Source organism: Stegastes partitus, unplaced genomic scaffold (genome assembly GCF_000690725.1).
Source record: "Stegastes partitus isolate 25-593 unplaced genomic scaffold, Stegastes_partitus-1.0.2 Scaffold1676, whole genome shotgun sequence".
Lineage (NCBI taxonomy): Eukaryota > Metazoa > Chordata > Actinopteri > Pomacentridae > Stegastes > Stegastes partitus.
In genome coordinates this window covers 30,098-51,561 of record NW_007579407.1, presented here as the reverse complement: position 1 = coordinate 51,561, position 21,464 = coordinate 30,098, and the positions used below count along the sequence as shown (strand labels likewise).

The 21,464-nt window shown below is 40.1% G+C and overlaps 2 protein-coding genes across 6 annotated transcripts in view; one reads left to right on the top strand and one right to left on the bottom strand.

Moving 5' to 3' along the window:
- Positions 1–12,697, bottom strand: asb13b (ankyrin repeat and SOCS box containing 13b). Of its 3 annotated transcripts, XM_008301468.1 has the most exons (9): positions 8,478–8,484; positions 7,238–7,476; positions 6,106–7,044; positions 4,704–4,766; positions 3,901–4,100; positions 3,612–3,762; positions 2,465–2,599; positions 1,422–1,613; positions 1–1,335 (listed from the first exon to the last, which is right to left on the bottom strand). In XM_008301468.1, exons 4-9 carry the CDS (start codon positions 4,744–4,746, stop codon positions 1,187–1,189), a joined length of 870 nt encoding a protein of 289 aa, XP_008299690.1. In that variant the 5' UTR covers positions 4,747–4,766; positions 6,106–7,044; positions 7,238–7,476; positions 8,478–8,484; the 3' UTR covers positions 1–1,186. The 3 variants fall into 3 exon arrangements, with proteins under 3 accessions (XP_008299690.1, XP_008299689.1, XP_008299691.1); XM_008301467.1 differs by having other exon boundaries at positions 6,106–7,476; XM_008301469.1 differs by lacking the exons at positions 6,106–7,044; positions 7,238–7,476; positions 8,478–8,484 and adding an exon at positions 12,596–12,697.
- Positions 8,656–21,464, top strand: part of tasor2 (transcription activation suppressor family member 2) — a 23,178-nt gene continuing 10,369 nt past the window's right edge. Inside the window, exons 1-16 of one of the 3 annotated variants that reach the window (XM_008301472.1) lie at positions 8,656–11,299; positions 11,616–11,764; positions 12,097–12,192; positions 12,278–12,350; positions 13,910–14,001; positions 14,100–14,237; positions 14,516–14,649; positions 14,774–14,790; positions 15,903–16,002; positions 16,109–16,203; positions 16,657–16,763; positions 17,110–17,182; positions 17,300–17,371; positions 17,572–19,728; positions 20,550–20,865; positions 21,049–21,455. In XM_008301472.1, coding sequence (XP_008299694.1) covers positions 11,266–11,299; positions 11,616–11,764; positions 12,097–12,192; positions 12,278–12,350; positions 13,910–14,001; positions 14,100–14,237; positions 14,516–14,649; positions 14,774–14,790; positions 15,903–16,002; positions 16,109–16,203; positions 16,657–16,763; positions 17,110–17,182; positions 17,300–17,371; positions 17,572–19,728; positions 20,550–20,865; positions 21,049–21,455 — 4,060 coding nt within the window. In that variant the 5' untranslated portion in view covers positions 8,656–11,265. Of the gene's footprint in view, positions 11,300–11,615; positions 11,765–12,096; positions 12,193–12,277; positions 12,351–13,909; positions 14,002–14,099; positions 14,238–14,515; positions 14,650–14,773; positions 14,791–15,902; positions 16,003–16,108; positions 16,204–16,656; positions 16,764–17,109; positions 17,183–17,299; positions 17,372–17,571; positions 19,729–20,111; positions 20,866–21,048; positions 21,456–21,464 lie in introns of all 3 variants that reach the window. The other 2 variants (XM_008301471.1, XM_008301470.1) reach the window with 2 other exon arrangements.

Sequence of the window (21,464 nt, the reverse complement as noted above, 5' to 3'; positions counted from 1 at the left end):
TTGTTTTTAAAATAGTCTGATAGAGGTCTATTTATTTACACAAATAGAGGTAGAACCATCTGTATTATGTACAAATTTACATTAAAAATAAATAGTTACAGAATATATATACAAATACATAAAATGATATAATTCTAGTCGTCAAACCGCATGTTCCATATTCAGTGAAGTAATACAGGATCTAGGATGTAAATTACATTCACACATACTTGGTCGTGATGAACAGTTCATGCTTCTATATTTCAGGCTCCTTAAAGCAACACACATTATATGAACACTGATTCAAATGGCTCTGAGTAATGTGAAATGATTAACGGTGTTTCCGAAGCTTCTGAGGATTAGATGCATTAAATAAAGGCTCTGTACTCCCACGCGGGTGTGTTCAGCTATTGTGACTAATTAGACCTCTGCTCGCCAGACTGTGTGCACTAAAAAAAGGATGCTAAAGGTGAAACATGGCCCGTTTTAACAAGCGCAAACAGGAGCTAACAGGAGAGGCTGAGCTTGATAGACTGTCTGTAGGCGCCCACACAGTCCCGAAAGAAGATCTGAATCAGCCCAAAACAAAGAAATCACCTGTGTGGGTTCGCCACTAGTGTGCATGGCCTTCAACAGCAAGTCATTTGATCCTTTGGCCTTTTGTTTTTCTTGCCAAAAACTGCACACAAACTGCCAAGCACCAAACTGCAAAGGTGAAATAAATAACTGGCTGGTGAAGATGTTTAACTCAGGGGTTAAAGGGCCGAGAGGTGAAAGCTGAGTGTTGAGCTTAACATTATTTTGACGTCTAACAAGATCCTAAAAACGGTTTATTTCTACTAAATATGCAAGTAGACAGTTGTTTGAAAACACGTTAGCCACCAGAGCTAGATAAAAGTTGCTGCTACATATGTCAGGACTGTATTTCTGTTCCATAAATGATCAAAAACATCTCTCGGTGCAGCTATAAGCTAATAAGCAAATTGAGCCTTTTTTTTTTCTTTTAGCTTGCTTCGGTATAAAACAGTCTTTAAGAAATCTCTGTACACCCGTCTCGTCTGGCAGTGTTAAGACATCTGTGCGGCACCTCTGCCAACTTCAACATCCTGTCATATGACTTTCTGGAGAAAAAGAACCACAGAACCAGCAGATATAACTGGATAGTGTTTAACCTTCTGAGAGCTGCACTCAAGTTTGTCAGAGGTGATTAAATTTCAATAGGTGGAGGTGGCGTGTAAGAAAGAAAGCTTATGATGCGATTGGGCAAGCCCAGTTTGGAAACAACGTCGCGTGCTCTTTTGCCAAGAGTCCTCCTCACTGCCACTCTGCTGATCTGCTGCAGACTGAGGGGGGTATCTGAGGAAGAAAAACCAACACAACTTATGTTTGCTGGTGCGTTTATATGGTGACATGTGATGCACACTTTATGTGAAAACACTTACTCTCATAGAACTCAAGAGAGATGTAAGAGGGAGATCCCACACTGGTGTAGTGGATGGGTTTTTTGTTCAGGTTGTCCCGGGAAAACACATTCCCCCCAAACTCCACAAGTAGCTCAATCAAGTCAATGTTCTTTGTCTTGGCTGCGTGATGAAGAGCCGTCTCATGGAGCTTGGCAGCGTTCACATTTGCTCCTTTTAGGAAAGAAAAGAGGGAAGTACTTCTGTTACCTGTAGCATTTGCGAAATGCCAAAATCACTTTTTACAGGATTAAAATATTAGTGACAGCAAACACAGAAACGGTTTCTTAAACAGTATAACACATGATATCAAGCAACCAACAGTTAGCTCTGAGAAATCATTTGAATCTCCCTCATGAAGGATGAGTGATGTGACAATGGTTAAACTGAGCTACACTTTTAATGTTTAGACTCATTTACACACAAACAGCATTAACATGAAACCATGTTCACAGTCTGCAGAAGAGCTGGGAGACAAATGATATTGATATTGACAAATGAGATTATATTTAATCTATACTAAAACCAACCTTTGACGAAAAGATTAAAGATTATTCAATATTTAAAGCACACGTGTGTCAACTAAAATATCACATTAAATCTCTCTCTGGTGACTGATTAACCTCATCTCTGTGTATCAAAATTTAGATTTAAAAAAAAAAATGAAAATAATCCTTTATTACCTTAAAATGGCTGAGATGTAACGCTACATAGTTGCTCCTTCTAGAATTTACAAACCTATGAAGTCGTCCCTTATCTTTCCCCCCCACCACTCCCCCACTCACTGCAGCTAGAGCACACCAGCTCACCTGCTCAAACACTGTAAACCTACTCTACACTACAAAATGGCACTATTGGAGTGATTCATCCATACAGGTTCAAACCAGGAACCAATTCTAAAGAGGAATTATACCAAATCCCTACCCTGCAAGATAACAGGATCCCTGTATTGACTCAATAATATATTGTATTATTTGCAGTAATTGTCTCCAGCCCTAATGTGCAGAAAGCAAGAGTGGACTCACCCGCATTGAGGAGTACTTTGGCGCAGTCGTAATGTTGCCTGGCACAGGCTACATGAAGGGGAGTCCCATAGTGGCAGTCATGGGCCTCCATGAAAGCTCCTTGATCAATCATGAGCTGAACACAATCTGAATTACCTATAACAAAAGACATGCTAATTATTTCAATATATAAAAACATGCAGAGGGACATTTGACACGTGCACACAATTAAATTTGAGAAATGCAAGATAGCAGCGACTCCATCTTTTGGAGAGATTCTTTCAGTCGGTATTCACCCGTCACCGATATATTGGTATATATGTTGTCTGACATGAAAACTTTCTTTTACACCACATAATCAAGAAAAAGATGCATGGAGTAGTTTAGAAATAATGACATCACATATTTTGTCTGGCAGAGCGGCTCCAACTCCATTGTTTACAATACTTCCAGCACTATCTGCAGCACATGTAGCAGAGTACGTATAACAGCTGAGCAGATGGTGGTGCAGAGTTCAGTTTTGTTTCCATGGCAAGCTGCTAACTAGTTTGTGAAATACATTGCTGGAAAGTTAAAAAGACCCTTTCACTTTCCCTTTTTAATACAACTCCAACATATTATATGTATATTTATATAAACAATATCTGCTGGTATATATTGGTTCAAATGTGGCTGTGAATAGTTTGATCATTCACTGACCACAGAAACATGTGTCTTGCATTACTTGTAATTTTAGCTTTACTTGATACATCTATTGATTATTGATACATCTAAAAATGCTTTCAAGTATTAACCAGGAGCTCAATAGTCAAACGCTATGAATCCAAGGTGACATTTCCTGTTGGGAGGGTTGCTGCTGCATTCTGTTTCCACTCTTCTGCTCTCCCTTCCTTTTCCCTCTGTGACAAATTTTCAAGATTTGTTACTCAAGACCTTTTCAAATGTTTCCCAGCTTGCTACAGCATGAATCATGAATTCAGTGCAGTAAAAGCTTGTCTTAATGAGTCATTCATGCAGTTTTTCTTAGAAAGAAAACGAGCTCTCACAAGCTTTCCTTTGGCACTAACGCAACACAAATGCTGTGTGGAGTGATGCAATAAAAATACATCAACAATCAGATATGGATCAAAATAAATTCTTGCGCAATGTTGTATTTAGCCAGACACACCTCCCATGCAGGCCTCATGAAGAGGTGAGAAGGTAAACAGTGGAGGATTGACGGTCGCTCCATACTCCAACAGCAGCTTGACACAGTCCAGACTACCAGCTGCACAGGCATCACACAGTGGAGTGCTGCCATCGATGTTACGAGCATCTACCTGCAGGACAAAACCAGAATAACTTCACACATGCACCAGAAAGTTAAACACATCCTGATGAGGCAAGCCACCAACGTGACTCTCTTGTGAAATACTTTTTTGCCGTGGAATTCTGGCAATTTGATGTAACCGCCTCACCTGCGCACCGGCGTCCAGCAGCAGTCTGACACACTGGGTTTGTCCCTGTATGCAAGCCTCATGCAGAGGGGTGATGGAGTCCACAGCCACGATGTTCACTGCTGCGCCTCCCTCTATCAACTGCTGCAGCTGCAAGGCCCTGCCCTGCGCAGCCGCCTCGTGCACCGCAGACCGGTCTGTCCAGAATCCAAGGCCATGAGCTGCAAATATGTGAAGCCAAACAGATCTGAGCCCTTCTGTTCCCCACGTGTGGGTTTTTGACTTACAATGGAAAGTCTCCTCAAGTTTCTCATTTTTATCATAAAGCAGACGCAACTAACATCATTAAGCACTGTTTTAGAAGAGTGAAATCAATTGTTCAGAAAGTAAGGAGGTTTGGAAACTTAACATGCTCTACAAACTGAATGACAAAACCTGGGACATAAATGGCACAGAAATGAGAGTAATGCTGCACACTTATGTACAGCATGATGAAAACCATTACTATGCAATATGTATTACATGGTAAGGTGTGTGTTATTGGCTCTACTGACCTGTGCATTCATACATGTTTCCTAACATAAATCTTAAAGCAGCAACATGCACCTGCTGGCTCACTAACGAGCTTATAGCCTGCTGCCATGCTAACATATTAACTACCTGCTAATGCTAATCTAGCCACACGTCGAAGATAGATAGTCTGCATGAAATGAAACCTAACGAAAACGGCCCACTATATGCATCGACACTGTCCAACCATTCACTGACTCTTCATTGAAATGTAGTGTTAGCTAACAGTTGGTCACCAGCTGTAAGCTACTTACCGATTTCTCCATACAAGGACGGTCTGGCCCGAGTGATCTCCATTTCATGTTCCCGTTCCCCGGCTGCGTAGACCGCGTAGATTCAGCCAAACGTGTAATTCATTTTGAAGCAGGTTAATAAAGACAGAAAGGACTGCATTACTACAAAACACGCCGGAAAACCGGTGCAGAGCGCTCAGTGCCGGCAGCTAAGGTTCAGGTTCAGACCTAAATAAACAATAGCGAGGAACTCTGGGAAATGTAGGCGAGTGGCCTGCAAGCAGGACCAGTACCTGCTTATAGCCAAGTTACTGACCTGATAAAGGACTCTCAGCACTTTTAAAATAACCGGAAATACAGTTGTATTTGATCCTAAAGAATAAGACAAATTTTTGTATGTATTAATGTATTTGGCCTACTTAACCAAATTAGGCACATTTTGGGCATGTCCCATTGAGGTAAATGCTTGTTTAGCTAGTTAGCAACAGATTAGCTTGGCGTCATGCTAGCTATAACTTAGCTATATTTTTAAAAAGCCTTTGAAGCAACATCATGCAAAACTTAGTAAAATAATGGCTTTGTAGTGCATCTGAAAAAATATTATATGGTAAGGGTCAGGGGCAACTATAGAGTACTCTGGCCCATCTGTGAGTCTGTTCGTGTGTGAACAGTCTCTAGCTTGAATGCTAAGGTCTAACAAGTTGATATTTTACAGGTGAACTAGGAATGGCCTCTCTTCAGAATGATGATTTTGGGGTCAATCTGTGCAAAAATAGCTCCACTAGAGGTCAAAGGTCACTGAAAGAATGCCATACACCTTCAAAAGGGTGGAAGGTATCTTTATGGTATTTGTTGCAGATAAGCAGTCATGTTGGCGCTTTCCATTTGGGACGTTACATTTGAGCTTGGATGACATTTCAAGGTCAAACTTAAGGTCATAACTTTTACCTGAACTTGAGAACACCGTAGGATAGACACAGTGTTTGTATCGGAAACCATAGGCTTCCCACTGGGTATGTAACATTTGACCTTGTGTGATATCTCAAGGTCAACCAATGTTGATATTGCTATAATATTTTTTTATAGCATGTGATGTATACATGCATAGTACCCATTTCACCTTGGACAACCAGTCAACCATGATTAGTGAAAGAAGACACCTATTATGTGGTAAATTGGATGGAATAATGGTTTACTGGGGCTCAGTGCAATCTTGGCCAGCAGGGGCAACTTTATTCCTCTACTAAGGGCCCTCTAATTTGTTTTAATTTTAATGACTATTGCATATAGCTCATGAAAATCAGAAATCCATTATCTCAAATTATTAGAATATTTCCTCACAAAAGGATTTACAATACAGAAATGTACAACTTCTGAAAAGTATTTTCATTTATTCAGTCAATACTTGGTTCAGATTCCTTACCACAAATTACTGCATCCGTGTGAGACAGTCAGCTTGTTGCACTACTAAGGTGTTTCCAAAGTCCAGGTTGCTTTGATTGCAGCCTTCAGCTTTTCTGTATTTTCAGATTGGGTGTTTCTCATCTTCCACTTGACAATAGCCCATATCGGGTTCTGTGGGGTTCAGGTCAGGTAAGTCGGCTGGCCAACTAAGCACAGTAATATCATGGTCAGCAGACCATTTGGAGGTAGTTTTTGCTCTGTGAGCAGGTATTAAGTCCTGCTAGAAAAAGAACTGGCATTTCCATAAAGCTTGTTAGCAGCTGAAAGCATGAAGTGCTCTGAAATCTCTTGGTAGATGTTGCGTTGACTTTGGATTTGATAAAACACAGTGGACCAACAGCAGCAGATGACATGGCACCTCAAATCATCACAATGGACTTCAAACACCTTGGATTGTGTGCCCCTTCACTCTTTCTCCAGACTCTAGGACCTGGGTTTCCAAATGAAATGCAAAATGTACTTAAATCTGAACGGAGGACTTTGGACTATTGAACGACAGTCCAGTTCTTTTTCTCCTTAGCCCAGGTGACATCTTCTAGCTTTGTCTCATATTACAGTTGTAGCTCCTTTACTGAAGAAGTCTGTGCTCAGTGGGTCTTGATGCACTGACTCCAACCTCAGGCCAGTCCTTGTGAAGTTCTCTCAACTACTTGAATCACCTTTTCTTGACAATGTTCACAAGGCTGCGATCATCTCTGTTGCTTGTGCATCTTTTCCAGCCACATTTTCCTTTTCCAGTCACCTTTCCATTTCCATGCTTCGATACAACACTCTGCAAACAGCCAACCTTTTCATCAATGGCCATCTGTGGTTTACCTTCCATGTGGATGGTGTCCATGGTCGCCTTCTGTACAACTTTTACAGTTCGCAGTCTTCCCCATGATTGTAGTTGCATGTGCTGAATTAGACAAAGAGATATGCGGTTTTATACTGTTTAAATAGTCATTTGCTCAAATTCAAAATGAAATATTCTAATATTTTTAGATGCTAGATTTGCATGAGCTGTAAGCCACAATCATCAAAATTAAAACCAAAAAAGCTTTCAATATTTCACTTTGCATATAATGAATATAGAATATATGACAGTTTACCTGTTTGAAGAAGAATTGTGACTTGGCAACACACATTTTGTTGAACTCAAGTCAGGCTTTTTATACTTCTCTTCCAACAATGGGGTTTCCTTCCATGGACCCACTATTATTCACGGTATGGTGCGACCAGACACTGTTGTACTTTGATCTTGGAGGTCAGCTTGTGTCTGTTTGTAACTTTTCTGTACTTTTTTCACCATTTAAAGTCTTCCATTCAATCATGGTCAGTTTTCAAATTTCTGTTTTAACATATAGAAAACAACAATTCAGCTCTTTTTACAATGTATTTGTTTTATTTAATGGAAAACCAAAGACATGGAAATGTGCATAATAACAGAGTGTGTAACTTGATCACTTTTCAAGAAGAGCGTGGCTTTGTTTCAGTGACATGCAAAGGCACATGTAAACCTTTGGGTCACATCAATAGTTGAGGAGAAAAATACACTTTTAATTATACAAATTAGCTTTAACAGATAAAGTCTGATAGCAGCAAAGTTACATGTTTTCAAATTCTACATGGTAGTCCACCAACTTTTTAGAATGATCCCAGACTTGAAAGTCACAAAGTTTTAGTATCTGGACAGAAATTAGAACTGCTCGACAGTGAATTAACCAGTTTCTCAAATAGCTGCTGTGAAAGTTTCTTCCATGTTTCAGTCAGCAAAGCTTTTACTTCATCCAGACTAAAATGTTTTTTCTCCGTCCGACCCCAGATGTGATCTATCGTACTGAGGTCAGGCCTCAGGGAAGGCGACTCTCAGATGTGATTTTTTTTCTGGTAAAAATATTTTTTCAGCACGTGGCTGGTATGTTTTGGATCATTATACAGCAGAAAGTTTTCTTTCAGTGTTCCTCTGTAGACTTCAGAATTGATGATACTATGAGTAAATCCATATTCACCGACAAGACATTTCCAGACTTCGATGTTCTCACCACCATGCTTCATCGTACTCTTAGTGCAGTCTGGCTGGAGTTCTCCACATTTACTTTGTATGATTTTTCTGTATGATATTCCATAACACATGTCTTCAGAAACTGCAGTCCTTCTGTTAGCTAATTAAATCCTTGATTTATTCTCTGAATTTATTGATTCTCTGAAGGGTTTCTGCTCTCTCCCTCTATACTCGTTCTGTACTTGTTGATCTATTTCACATGATCTGTGAGCTGAGTTATATCTGATAATGACCATGGCTGTTATTTCTCCATTTTTTTTGTTTGTTTGTTTATAATTCTTACTTACAATTATGCAGTCCAATCTGCTGCTGGTCTTTCTAGGCCTGCCTGCACGCCTTCTGTTCTCAGTCACAGCTCCTCCGTTTCTCAACAACAGCTCCTCCATTTCTCAACAACATACCCAACTGCGGAGGATGCGAGCTTGAGTTTTTTTTGTTCTTTTCTGAGTTTGCTTCAGTTCTTCTTGTCATTCTGAGCAAAACAAAGCACATGTCAGAAGAAGTCTTAGTTATAAAATCAGCATTTAAGCGATACAGGAGAACAGCTTGGAAATGAGTATGAAAGTTGCCGGTTCCATTCGAAGACAGTAGACTCAATAAAAATGTGTAAAAGAGAACATCTTTATTGTCAATTCTGCTCAATTAAAATACAGTATATTTGAGCACAGGGAGCAGGAGAGAAGGAAACAGATGTTGATCCATCTCCGTAGTGTTTTTCTTATTGATACTCATTTAGCCTTCTGTTTGTTTTTTTTTCTTTCTGCAAAGTATTATTATCATTACAGCAAGCTGTTGCACCAAAGTTTGGTTTATCTGCATTCCCATGAGGTCATACGAGATGACGCACTGCTTCCTAATTGCTGTTTCTGGCACAACATACTTATTAATATTCTGCAGTGTGTGTGATACGTCATTATTTTTCAAATCTTGTCGTTTGTGCATGTTTGAGATTAGAGAAAACAAAACCTGTGAAGTTTCTCCTTGCATGTGTGATGCAACCTGATAGGCCAAGTCTTGGCAGAAGCAGTTCTGGCAAGTAAACAAAAGCGGTGGATTGTGTGGCAGCTGCTTATCTGAATGTCTCACAGCAGCAGACTGGGAGTGATTATACACATTTTAGCTGAAAGACTATTGGTTACCTAGAGTGTGTTCCAGTATCCATACTACCATGCTGTATGGCATGCCTGAAAAAGACTTGATGTGTCCTAATACACTGTTGTCAAATGTAGTATGCCAAAAAGTACCTGGATGTCCTACTACGACCAGTCCAATTTTGAAGTATGGCCATTCTGACCCACAATCCTTAGCGTAGTTTTGTCGCAAATGCCACAGTGTCTCGACTGAGTATAAACAAGCTTAAGCTACAGAGAGCATACAGATAGATGACAGCTTGTTTCACTACAGACTACGATGATCAAAGTTAAAGACGCATGATTATGACACGAATTATCCATCGGTGGAGACATTGAGGGGTAGATTTGGTTTTGAAGTTGACCCATGTGACTTTTGTCACAAAGATCCAGAACAAAACAGAACATTTATTCTTCTCCTGTCCAGTGAGTAGGAAATTCTGGCAAGATGTACATACCTGGTTATGTTACAAACTTAGTGAAGTTGATCAGTTTACAATCCAGAATATTCTGTTGTACAAATTTACAACTTACAAGGGAAACTTCACTTCTAATCAACATTCCTTTTGGTAAATACCACATCCATAAAAATAAATGGCAAAAACAACTGTCAAACTTAAGCTGTTTTAGAAATAAATTCAAAGTGTTTTCATCCTCCTTGAATCTTTTTTAAAAAATCCAAGAAGACTGTAGAAAACATTTGCCATGCTGCTGAAATGTTCTTGATCTATTCATACATTTTAGTTTTTAATGCCTTAAAATTTGATGTTTGCACGTAATTATCAATGAAATTGTAATCAGATTGATTTAAAAAAATATTATAACAAATTGCATTTTCCAATTGCATTTGTACTGCATGAAACAGCATGGACTTTGTAAAAATATGCAACTTTATTAACCTGGATAGAACTCTTTCTGGCTTTGTTCAGCTTGGAGGCCATTTAGTCGGTTGGGGTAATGGCAGTAGGAGGTATATTCATACTTTTACAGATTTTATTTTACACCTCCAAGTTTTTACACACGCAAAACACAATAAAAACGGGTTTTCCAAATGCATCATATGGGTCCTTTAAAATGTTAACATTCCCCATAAGAAACACTGTCTGGAGTGGATTCTGTTTAAAGTTAGCCTCTTTAACTTGCCAGCTCTATCAACTCTATGCTGCTAAACAACTCTCATGCACATTCATCACGTCTCATCTGTTTGCTTTTTGTGTGTGCTGGCAAACTGGGACATGAGCTGCAGTTTATTCCGAGCATGTGAACTTCAGGGGAAACGAGCTAAACATGTTTTAGCACTGAGCCCAACTTCCAACTTCCCCTGCGGTCTGAACAGCTCGTTGCGTCGCACAGTCAGTCATAACCGCTAAAACTGGCTCTAACGCGTCGGTGGTAGGAACATTTGACGGTGGCAGTTTTTGTTTTCAGATACCAGGTATTGTTTTTTTTTTCCACGGCTAGAAGTTGAAGCCAGCAGGATATGCGAGCGGCAGGAACAAACTAGCCTCTCCGCAGCTCCAACTACAGCCTCCACAGCAGCACCACAGTTTGGTGTACACTTTCAAGATGGATGCTTTCGCCTCGATAGGTTTCTGTTTCTTTTTCGAAACGGACGATACGTGTGGCGTTACCCGACCCGAAGAAACGTGTCAGGCACCGAAGGGCTTTAACAACTAACCCGCCGTGTGACTTGTGTGCCGATAAAAAGTGGATTTACGTGGATTTATTCGCCGCTACGTGTCTGGACTGTCGGCTATTTTCTAACTTCCTGGTTGTCGCATTAATACTGAATGTGTGTTGAAAAACTGCGGCGACAGCTCCAGTGACTTTGGGAGATTCAGTGAATTCAGCATACATGGGATTTTTAAATTCAGCTGTGATGTTTAAAACCAGAGACAGCAGTTTTCAACGACGGCCGAAGGGACAACGACAGATTTCATAAGCAATGGAAAGTGGAAATGGTGGTGCCTCGAGTAAAGGTGATGAGCTTTTCCGCCTCGTTTCCTCGTATGACTTTCACTTCAAGATTAAAAAAAGAAAAGATATATATATATTTTAAAAAGAGCCACTACAAATAAGATATAAAGCCTCGTTTGTTGTGTGGAGGGACGTGTAGATTAGGTGTCATCTCGCAGGACAAACTGTCCCAGGATTGAGAAATACCTCGGAGACTTTTTTTTTTTTTTTCCTGGTTCACATCCAAAAAACGCAGTTTGCAGTAATTTTCCAATGTCGCTTATATATTATTCTCATGTCGGTGTTGTTTGTTTTGTTGTTGTTGTTGTCCACTTTTAGGTGTTTTAATACCTGTGCCGGACTCTTCTGACGTCTTTCAAAACAGTATTTTGGCTCCTCTTCAAAGTGCGTACTTGTATGAAGAGTCAAAGCAGTTTTTTAGATATAAATCTGCTGTTTTGGTGAAAAACCCCGAACTGGAACAAAAGGTCAGTCCAAAACTCAATCCTCATGTCCCACTGTCTAAACTTATTTTCAACTTTTACACTTAAAAACACAGTATGTCTCTGCTGTTAAACATTAAGCCGTTCACATCAGTTCATATGTAATCAGTAGCCACACGGTGTGTTTGTTGCCATTAATAAGTGTATACTGTAAATTATTCCCCTGTTTTGTTGACTTTTAGTAACTATTACAACTCTGTGCAATATCCTTTATAGCATAGAAACCGAGGCAAAGTCTGTGTTGAATGCAGGGAAATAGGAACTCTGTTGAAGGCAGCACAACTGATTGCTTCCTTTCAATTCGTCTTTTATGTTAGTATAACGCCCTCCGAGAAAAGAGGAGAGAAACGGGATCTTCAGAAGAGGATCTGAAAGAATCTTATGGGTTTTTGCTGTTCGACGATGTCACCAAGGTACACACCTGACACACTGACAGACGTGAGAAAATGAGACAATCGAATCGTCTGCGCTTGCTGATGTCTGTGTTTTTGTTTAAAGGCCAATGCACTTGGAGAAACCGGCGTGCTCGCTGGAAACAGCACATGCACAACTCTGGGAGATCCTTCGAAGGGTAAATTATGACCCCCTCCCTCTCTGTCTGACACTATGTCAACCATCAGTGAGATCTGAATGCCTTTTTAGCTCAGCCATGAATAAACATAAAAGTACAGAAAATACACAGTCAGGATTTGTCTACAATAACTACTTTTACCTTAAGCTTACATGTATTTACTGGTTACATGGTTTAAAAAAAAAAAAAACGCAAGAACTACATTTAGCCTTTCTCATTACTAATATAAAGTTGCAAGTTTTTACCTTGATGGCCGAATGCAGGACATTCTCCATGCAAGCAGATTCCAAAGTATTTGCAGAGCACTTCCAGCTAAGGCACAGTCTGTGTTGAAAGTCAGCTGCTCTGCTGCCTTTGAAAGTGAAAGCAAATTTAAGAAGCATATGAATGTATACAATTGAAAGTAAAAGGATTTCTGTTGTGAAACAGAAACTGTGAGTTATACAAGCTGGGCAGGACTAAGCATTTGCTTGATGTGGAAAGACTTATTTTCTGTAACACTGTAACACAGATTTCAGGATGAAATGTGCCTTTCTGTTGTGTTGCTTTATTATTTCAAATTGGCAATGTTTCCTCCTGAGCATTTGTTGTGTTACATCTCTGCCCACACAAGGCTGTGATAAGTGTAGAAGTTATCAGGTCTAAACTTTGGTCAGAGTGTTTTTTATGGCGCTGTTTTTCAGGGAGCCATAGGACAGCACTGCACTGTAGTGACACATAAAAACAAGATTTCTCTGCGTCGGGTGAAGCTTCTGATTACAAACGCATTCATTTTTATGATTTAGACTGTCTTGCCTCATACTGCAGATTAGGGAGTGCAAAAGATGCACCGAACCTGTCAGACCAGTTTTTTGCTGCTTACCACATTCAGATTTGCAACTTGTAGGTTTAAATGTCACTCATTTTAAAGTGTTTTATATACCACCTTTGTATTTCAACGCATTATGAATCATTTCATTCTACTATTTGATATTTAAAAACAACAGATCTGAACCCTTAGTGATAATAACTAAGTTTTTCTTTTTTCAAAATTGGCACTTATTTCACTTTTTAAAAAACATCCTATGTCATAAGGCATGCACAAGTCTCATAAAGGATCATTGCAATCAGGCCAACAGGTCATGTGATGTGACTTGTACAATAAGCAGGAAAACAGTATCTGATTACAGGTTTTGTTGAATCTAAGCCTCACAGTGTGCCTTGAATATCTACAGTGTCTGCAATGTACACACTTTGTTTTATGTCAGATTAGAGAAATGCAGGACTACGGCCTAATAAAATAAATTAAATAGAAAACAATGTAATCTCTGTTTGAGTTCACGTTTATTTGCAGTGACTGAGGTTATTCAGATTGTTGTTACTGAGGTGTGTCCTTGACAGCGGTGAGACATTCATCTTTCTAGGTGTGGCTGGGCAACTTTAGCCGTGTCAGAAAACCTTCAAAGTCATGAGTTAAACATTGTAGGTTTAATGAGGTTCTAAAATGGTAATAAATGACGCCCTGTTTTTACTGTTACATGAAAGCACAAATTAATTGGACATTTTCTGTGTTTCAAAAGGTGTTTACATATCGATGTACTCTGACTGTTTGGATCTAAATCGCTGGTATCATGGGAAATCTGGATACATCGTAATCATCAAGCTGACAAAGGTATTAAAAAAAGAAAATTGTCATATTTCTGCACAAAGAAGTGTTGCTGCTGGTGCTGCTTTTATGAATAAAAACATTGCTCTTTGTGTTGCTTACAGGGTAAAGTTAAAAAGGTTTTAGAGAACTACACACAGAATTTCACTGCACCCACTGTGGGGTATGACTGCCACGTGTCCGAACAGTTGCCTTCAGTATCTGCCCAAACCAGCTCCTTTCTTGCCTTTGAGAGAACCCAGGTAAGATGACATCAGCAGTGATTTCAGTCTGTAGATGTGCTTCATTTGTTAACTGATTCCATTGCAGTGATGGTCCTCCTCGCTGTAAATGTCAATGTGTGCACTGATTTCATCAGAACACCTCACCTGTCACTGCTGTTGTATTGTTTATCTGTCTGTGTGTAGAAACATCCTTGTGTGCACAGTATTGTTGAGCACCTGAATTCCTGAGTGCATGTTAAGACAGAAAAATAAATGGATGCCAGACAGCTCAAAAGCCCGTTGTCTTGGTCTTGCAGTATTACATGTATGAGCTGCTCGATGATGGAAGCAATAGAACAGCCCAGTCTCCCAGTGCTGCCTGTCCATTTGCCATCGTATCATTTTCATACACGGATACCAAAGCGACACCTGTGGCACCGCAGGAGAAAAGGTACTGTATTGTTAGAGCAACACATGCCCTGCTTTTATGGTGTGTTCCTGATTTAATACCATTTTATGCAAGTTGAGAGTATTTAGGTGTTAATGATTAATTGTTTCCCAATTTCTCTTTTCAGTGAGATGACAAAACTGGGTAAGTAGTATAGAAATAGTGGCACATAAACACTTAATATACACCAATTTTGCCAGATTAGTTGGTACATCTACTTAAAATGAATGTAGTTTAATACAGCGGTACTATTACAATTTCTATTTTTTGAACATTGGACAGTTTTAAAGACATTTTGGTGGCTGCAGTTTGTGTTGGTGTTGAATTACAGTATACAATGAAAGTTAGCTGACCTTGCTTCACTGTTGGGACCATGCATCGCCATGGTAGTTCTGAATAGGTTCATGCCGAAATCGAGTCAATCAAATTGACAGTCGTGTCATCTAAACAAAGAATGTGCACCCAATATTCTTCAGGCTTCTTTTCATGTTCTTCAGCAAAATTTCATCTTGCAGTTTTATGCCAAACAGCAAGCAGGGGATGCCATTCATATCAGTTGACATTATGCCCTGGCCTTCACACTGCCTGAGCTGTCACAGAAACTCTGATTTCTATTGGTAACCCCTGTCCCAAGTCTGAAGCACAAGACCGTCAGTTTTTCAGAGCTGGATTTTGCAAATACCACACTGTCCTTGGAGTCATTTTAGGAAGAATGCCACTGCTTAGTCACTCTGATTAGTGGTACTTTACCTTGTTCTCTACCTCCTGATTACTACAACAACTGTATCAACTTAATTTTCATATTTTACACCTGAGGGAAAGCCAAATAAATGAACATACAGTTGAATTTAGTTACAGCTGAACTTAAACATTAGCTCCTTCATGAAGAAAGGATTCACTGTCAAATTGTTGCATTAGACTGCATTCAGCTTAGCTCGATGTTCCACATATTCTGGAAAATGAGTCTATATTCATGTCGAAAAGCGGTATAGCAGCACTGCCATGGTATTTCTTATTATCACTGTTCTGACAAAGGCATGTCTGAAGTAGTCCTTCATTTATTATTATGTAATTTCAACTAATATTAATATATTCAGAAATTATTCCTACAGCTAGTACCATTTATATTTAGGCTGATTTTATTTTTTTAAATCTTGGTAATTTGTATGTGAACACATTTAATTCACTGAAAATAGGCTTATATGAAAATGCACAGCATTCTTAAATATTTGTTGTATTTCATCATTTTATTTCAGTTTGTCATTTCTTGCCTTGGAGGGGACAGCTTCAAATAGGCAGCCAGTTGTACAGTGTTGGGCTGAGGTCTGCAGCAGGGGCCCTAATCCCTGCACAACTGTGAGTTAAATATGCACATGGAAAATACACATTGTGTTCTTATTTGACTTTGATAACTTAGCTTATGTGACTTGTTTTTTGTGCCTCCAATTTGTTTCTGTTTCAGACCACCACTGGTGAAGGTTGAGAAAGTCATTTCCATGTCGGATCTGCGAAAGCTGTTGCCAAAGGCTGTTTTTGAAACGTGCATCACCGGTGAAGGTGTGTTTTTAAGCTGTCAGAAAAGATGTCTTTATTATTAAGTATTAACATTTTTAAGGAATTCTTCAAAATAACTAGCGGATATCCGTGTTTTTCCAAATGAGCCTTTGGGAGGTGTGACTAAGCATGACCTAAGCACGATTGATCCATGTACACTATAGGCAGTGAGTCTGTGTTACACCATTTGGCAAAAATATATGCATTTTCCTGTCATTTCTGACTGTTTGATAAACAAACGTCTGTCATGCTTGAGTAAATGAAACTCTAATCCGCAACACTGGTTAACAAACTGAATTGCTACTGTTAATGTTAATTGTAATCATGAAGTTGATGGTAGTTTTATTTTGGTTGTCGCTAAAACCTCTTGGGGAGCACCAAAAATTCCTCTATATAGGAGAAACCATGAATACATTTTCATATCATAATGAACTTGTCCAATTTGCTGTCTTTCAGCTTTTCTGGATGGCTTATACTGCAGTTTATGTGAGTTAGTTCTTTCTGAAGCGGAAGAAACCAGCTCACTCGCTCAGCTTCTGTGGGAGATCAAGGAGAAAGATCTTGTGAGTTCCTGTTTATTATCAGCCTTTACAACTTAGTCACTCATTACATATAATGACTAACTGTCAAACCCCTAAAGTGTCCAATTCATAAAGATATGGAACACAGGAAACTAAACAGACCTTTACATGTTTACAGCTGTAACCATAAAGAGATGGTATTTTACCTGAATGACTTAAACAATGAATTGATTGCTAAACTTGTTGACTATGTTTGTTGATCGACGAACCAGCTTATCTTTGCGTGCTTTCAACAGTGGAGGTTTTCTATGCAATACAACAGATAGTTCTCTTGGTCCAATTTTACTTGCCATGTAACATCCAAAGAACATTGCTTAATTTTACACAGGCTCTCACTGTTCCACTGAATGATGGAGGATTTCTTATCCTGTTGCACTACTCCCATTTCCTCACATATGATGGTAAGATATGAATACAATGACAGCATACTATGCTGTCAGTTGCATGACAAAATTCTTTGTTCGACGAGACATCTACACATCAGCCATGTCCTTTTTTTTTTTTTTTTTTCTTCCCAGATACTGGGTCCGGTGCGACTGATGTCCTGCACGGCATTTTTGTGTTTCCCGACTCTCGAGCTATAATGAGAGGTGATGACATCATTTGTTAAACATCAATGTTTTCAGTTTTTTTTTTTATCTCACATCCCCTATATGATTTGACATTTGTACTGCTTCATTCCACTAATGTGTGTTTGATTAGCATTAATGCCACTCAGGACTACTAGGGAAAAAACTAAACGAGTATTCTTTCTTTCTTTCTTTCTTTCTTTCTTTTTTTTTTGTCACAGCCACAAAATCTGGACCGAGAAACCCTGCCTTGTCGTCTGAAATCCTTCGAGTTCTGCCAGTACTAAGCTACGCAGAGGGTGAACTTGAGAAAACACCCATCGACTCAAGTGAAGACCTCTGTGAAGTATTGGTGCAGCATATGCAGAGTTACGCAGCACTGATAAATCCTGGTCTGGCATTCAGCCCCTCTAGGGAAGTCAGCATCTTTCCAGATCAGTACGATGTGCCGGATGCCCACAAACACCTCTATTCAACCCCCGAGTGGACTGACAGGTCATGGCAGAGCTTGGGGTTATACCTGAGTAAACAAGCCTCTTTTCAACTGCCAGTGTCCAAGGCTTCAGAAATCCTGGCAACTGGACAAGAGGAGCGAAGAGAAGACCTGGATGATGATGTCTATATCTGTGTCTCATCTCCTGAGGAGGCCCCAGCCAGTCCTGTTAGCAAGGGGCGAGAGGACCAGTTACCAGAGCAGAAATCTCCTGTAAATGTTGAGATATCCGCGGACAGTGGTGTATCAAGTGCTGAAGCTCAAGTTGACTTACCAGCTGTGCCTCAAAACGTTGCACCAGACAATTTGCAAGCTGGAGATGCTACCAAAGACAATGAAAAATGCAATGACCTCCCTGTACTGAATACAACTGATGTTATGGGGGTTGAAAATCTCCTCACTCCTCCTGCGTCAGATGACCTTCCTGCGGAGCTGATTGTGAGCATCACTTCAGCAGAGCGAAGTGTCACTGATAAGACTCTAGGTGTAGTCAGTACTGTGTCACCAACAAAACATAGTGACTTTCCATTTCCTGGTCTTTTACACACATCAGAAACGAACTCTGTCAGTGATGAGACCGACAAAACTGTTGTGCATTGCCCTGAGGACGGCAATCCTACACAAACAAAACTGAGGAAACTGCGGAGTGGACTTTCCAGAGGACCAGAAACGGTGTCTAAGAGTTGTGTTGAGAATCCCAGTTTACAGACACCAGGAGAGAAAGACGATTCAAACAGTCAGAGGGATGAACACGCCAAGGAGTCATCTGAGCACACACAGTTGAGTAGTGCTCCATATATTGATTGGAGAAAATTACCACGGAAGCGCAAATTTGGAAGATACTCATCAAAACATAAAAAAGTGAGATCTGCTACCGTTGGTTTAGCAACAGCAGAGGAGACAAAATCAAACCTTGGACATCCAGCCAAGGAAAGCAACATTTTAAAGGAAATTGAGGGTTTTCCTTTGAGAAAGAAAACAGAGCGCTGGGACCTAAAGGCAGTTGTCAGCGAATGTGGAAGAGTCTTGGTCCCTTTTGGCTCCGTGGATGCCTATAAGATTAAGTCTTTGAAGGATAACCTCCAGTCTACAAAAGATGAACAGTGTCCTGAGAAAATGTTGCTTGATGCCCCAGTGAATGCTGTTGACACAAGTGAAACGGAGCAAACGTCTAGCACTGCTCCAGAGACCGCAGTGGATGAAACAGAGACCACAAAATCCACTGATGATGGGAACAGTGTACAAAATGACACTGTCCATCATACTAATCCTGAACAGAGCAACTTGAGACAGTCAGATGGTGGCGATCCTTCAGTGCCTTTGAGTCCAGAGACAAAGGTGCATTCTTCAGAGAAGGATGACACAGTTACTTCGACTTCACAAGCAGGGCAGGAAAAACGCACGTTGTCCCAGGGAAGGAGTCCAGCGAAGGGGGAATTTCTGTTTAGTAAGCTAAAATCAGTCATTTTAAGAGGAAAGAGGAAAACAAATCTTCCTGTGACGGACGACACTACTGCAAATACTTCCCAGGACAGCGAGCCTTGTCTCAAGAAGGGCAAAGTGGACTCCAACATCGAGGCCTTGAATAATGAAGTGACCCAGAGCACCAATGTAGGTGTCGAGATAGTTTCAAAGATGCTGTCGGTTGACCCTCTTTTTGCATATGCCTTAGGGCTGACTCCCAAAGGTACACCTGATAAGGTACAGAAAACTGAGAACCAGGATACACAGCAAAGGAAAGACTCAGCAGTGGTAAAAGAACCAACCTCTTCAGACAAGCAACCTCAAATCATGCACAGGCCTCCATCAATTTTCCCAAGAGGATCACGGATTAAAACACTTAAAAAGCATCAAGGCATCTCTGCAGAATATATTAAAAAGAAATGTAAGTCATTTTTCAAAATTCTGAGATTTGAAAGCCTCGTTTTTCATTCATGATATCTAAATTTTTTTCAGTATTATGCATGAGATGAAACTAACAGACCCATTTCTTGGCTTTGTCACTCTAGTAACTGTCCTCGTCATGCTTCTTCTGCGCTTTACACTTTACTTGCCTGCGCTGCTTTTTTGCTGTTCTGTCAATCTGCAACCAAACATGGCATTATTGGCTTGATAAACCAGCATCTTTCTTTGAAACAATCATGACATAATTTATCTGTTGGTGACAAGTTCTTAATAGACAACAGTGGTATATTTCAAGTGCTTTCAATGTGCGACTTTTCATTTTCATGCAGTTTCTCTTTTTTCTCCTCTGTTTTGTCTTCACAGGGTGGTTACATTTTCAAACGCCAGCTTGTTTTGCCAGTGAAAAACACAATAACAAAGACTGTACTAAAGATAACTCTGTCAGGAAGACTGTTAAGGAAAAAGTGAACAGTGCTTGTTCATCTACAGATGCTTTGACCTTACTTGCTGACTTGGCACTCAGTGCCAGTAATGGCCAGGTTCCTCCAGGACCAAATCCAGCACTTGAGAGAAAACTTGACTCAAGTTTGAAGATGTCTGACCTTAAAAAAGAGCTTTCCAGTTCTGAACAGGAGTCAGTCCTTCATGCTCTGCTTAGGCAGCCTGCTGCTAGATCCATTCAGGCTCTTGAGTCTCCTTCACCAAGCCATCTTGTGGGAGACAGTGAATTGGTTGGTTTGATATCTAAAGAACATGGTTACTCATTGCCCCCATCTTCCTCTCTACTGTTGGGTTTGCCAGGTACACCCTTCCAGCAGGTATCCCCTGTAAGTGAGTCTACCAGACTGCTGCACCATCACCAGACAATGTGTGGCGATGGAACTAAAACACTACACCCCTTTGTTGGTCACGAAGACAGAAGTAAACACAACAGGACTCCAGAATACCTGAAAAAATACATGACTCCCAGGCGAAAGTTCAGATACTCCCGTACCTTTGATAACAAGGAAGCATCTGTCCGAGTCACAAGACAATGGAAAGAAAACTATGACTTTAGTCTAGACAGCAAGTTTACAAGTGACTCAAAGGACAAAGCTATCATCCGAGCATTGCATGGGTATGTACTTTGTGATGCTTATTTATACTATGAATCTCAACATCAAATTAACTGATGTTTTTGTTGCATGATTTCAGTGCTGTAGTTGTGTGTATTTGGTTGGGAAAAGTTGGGGGTAACGTTTAAGTTCAGATGACATGATCATCAATATAGCTAATGTTTTACATTTAACATCCTCAATAGGCCATGGGATTTCTCCATCCAAGACACAAGTGAAGAAGTGCGGCTCATCGTCCACATGTGGATAGGTTTGTTTTACAGCCGATCAACAGCCAGGTTCTTTCATGTTGACTCGAACTTTACATATCCATGTTCAGAAGACAGTGATTCTTTGGATATCCCCAGTGGTATGACATCAAGCCCAGCTAAGCCTGAACTTGAAGCCAATTCATCTGCTGCTTCTCCAACTGTAACAGACACTTCAGACCCTTTGATTTCAACAGCTTTGGACCTCAGCAAAAAGCCCAACGCTGTCTTGGACCAAGAACCTGTGATCTTGGATTTGTCACTGAGAAATGCCAATGCAAAAGCTGTCCCCGCAGATTCACAAGTCAACCAAAAAGCAACTTCTGTGTCCAGTGAACAGAAAGATGCAAAGG

Bases quoted from the DNA above. Each gene is read 5' to 3' on its own strand.
- asb13b (XM_008301469.1), bottom strand. From the start codon at position 4,746: ATGGAGATCACTCGGGCCAGACCGTCCTTGTATGGAGAAATCG. The intron at 3,763-3,900 runs GTGAGGCGGTTA...TTTGTCCTGCAG, and splicing joins TGCTGGACGCCGGTGCGCAG to GTAGATGCTCGTAACATCGA. The intron at 1,614-2,464 runs GTGAGTCCACTC...CTTTCCTAAAAG, and splicing joins CAAAGTACTCCTCAATGCGG to GAGCAAATGTGAACGCTGCC.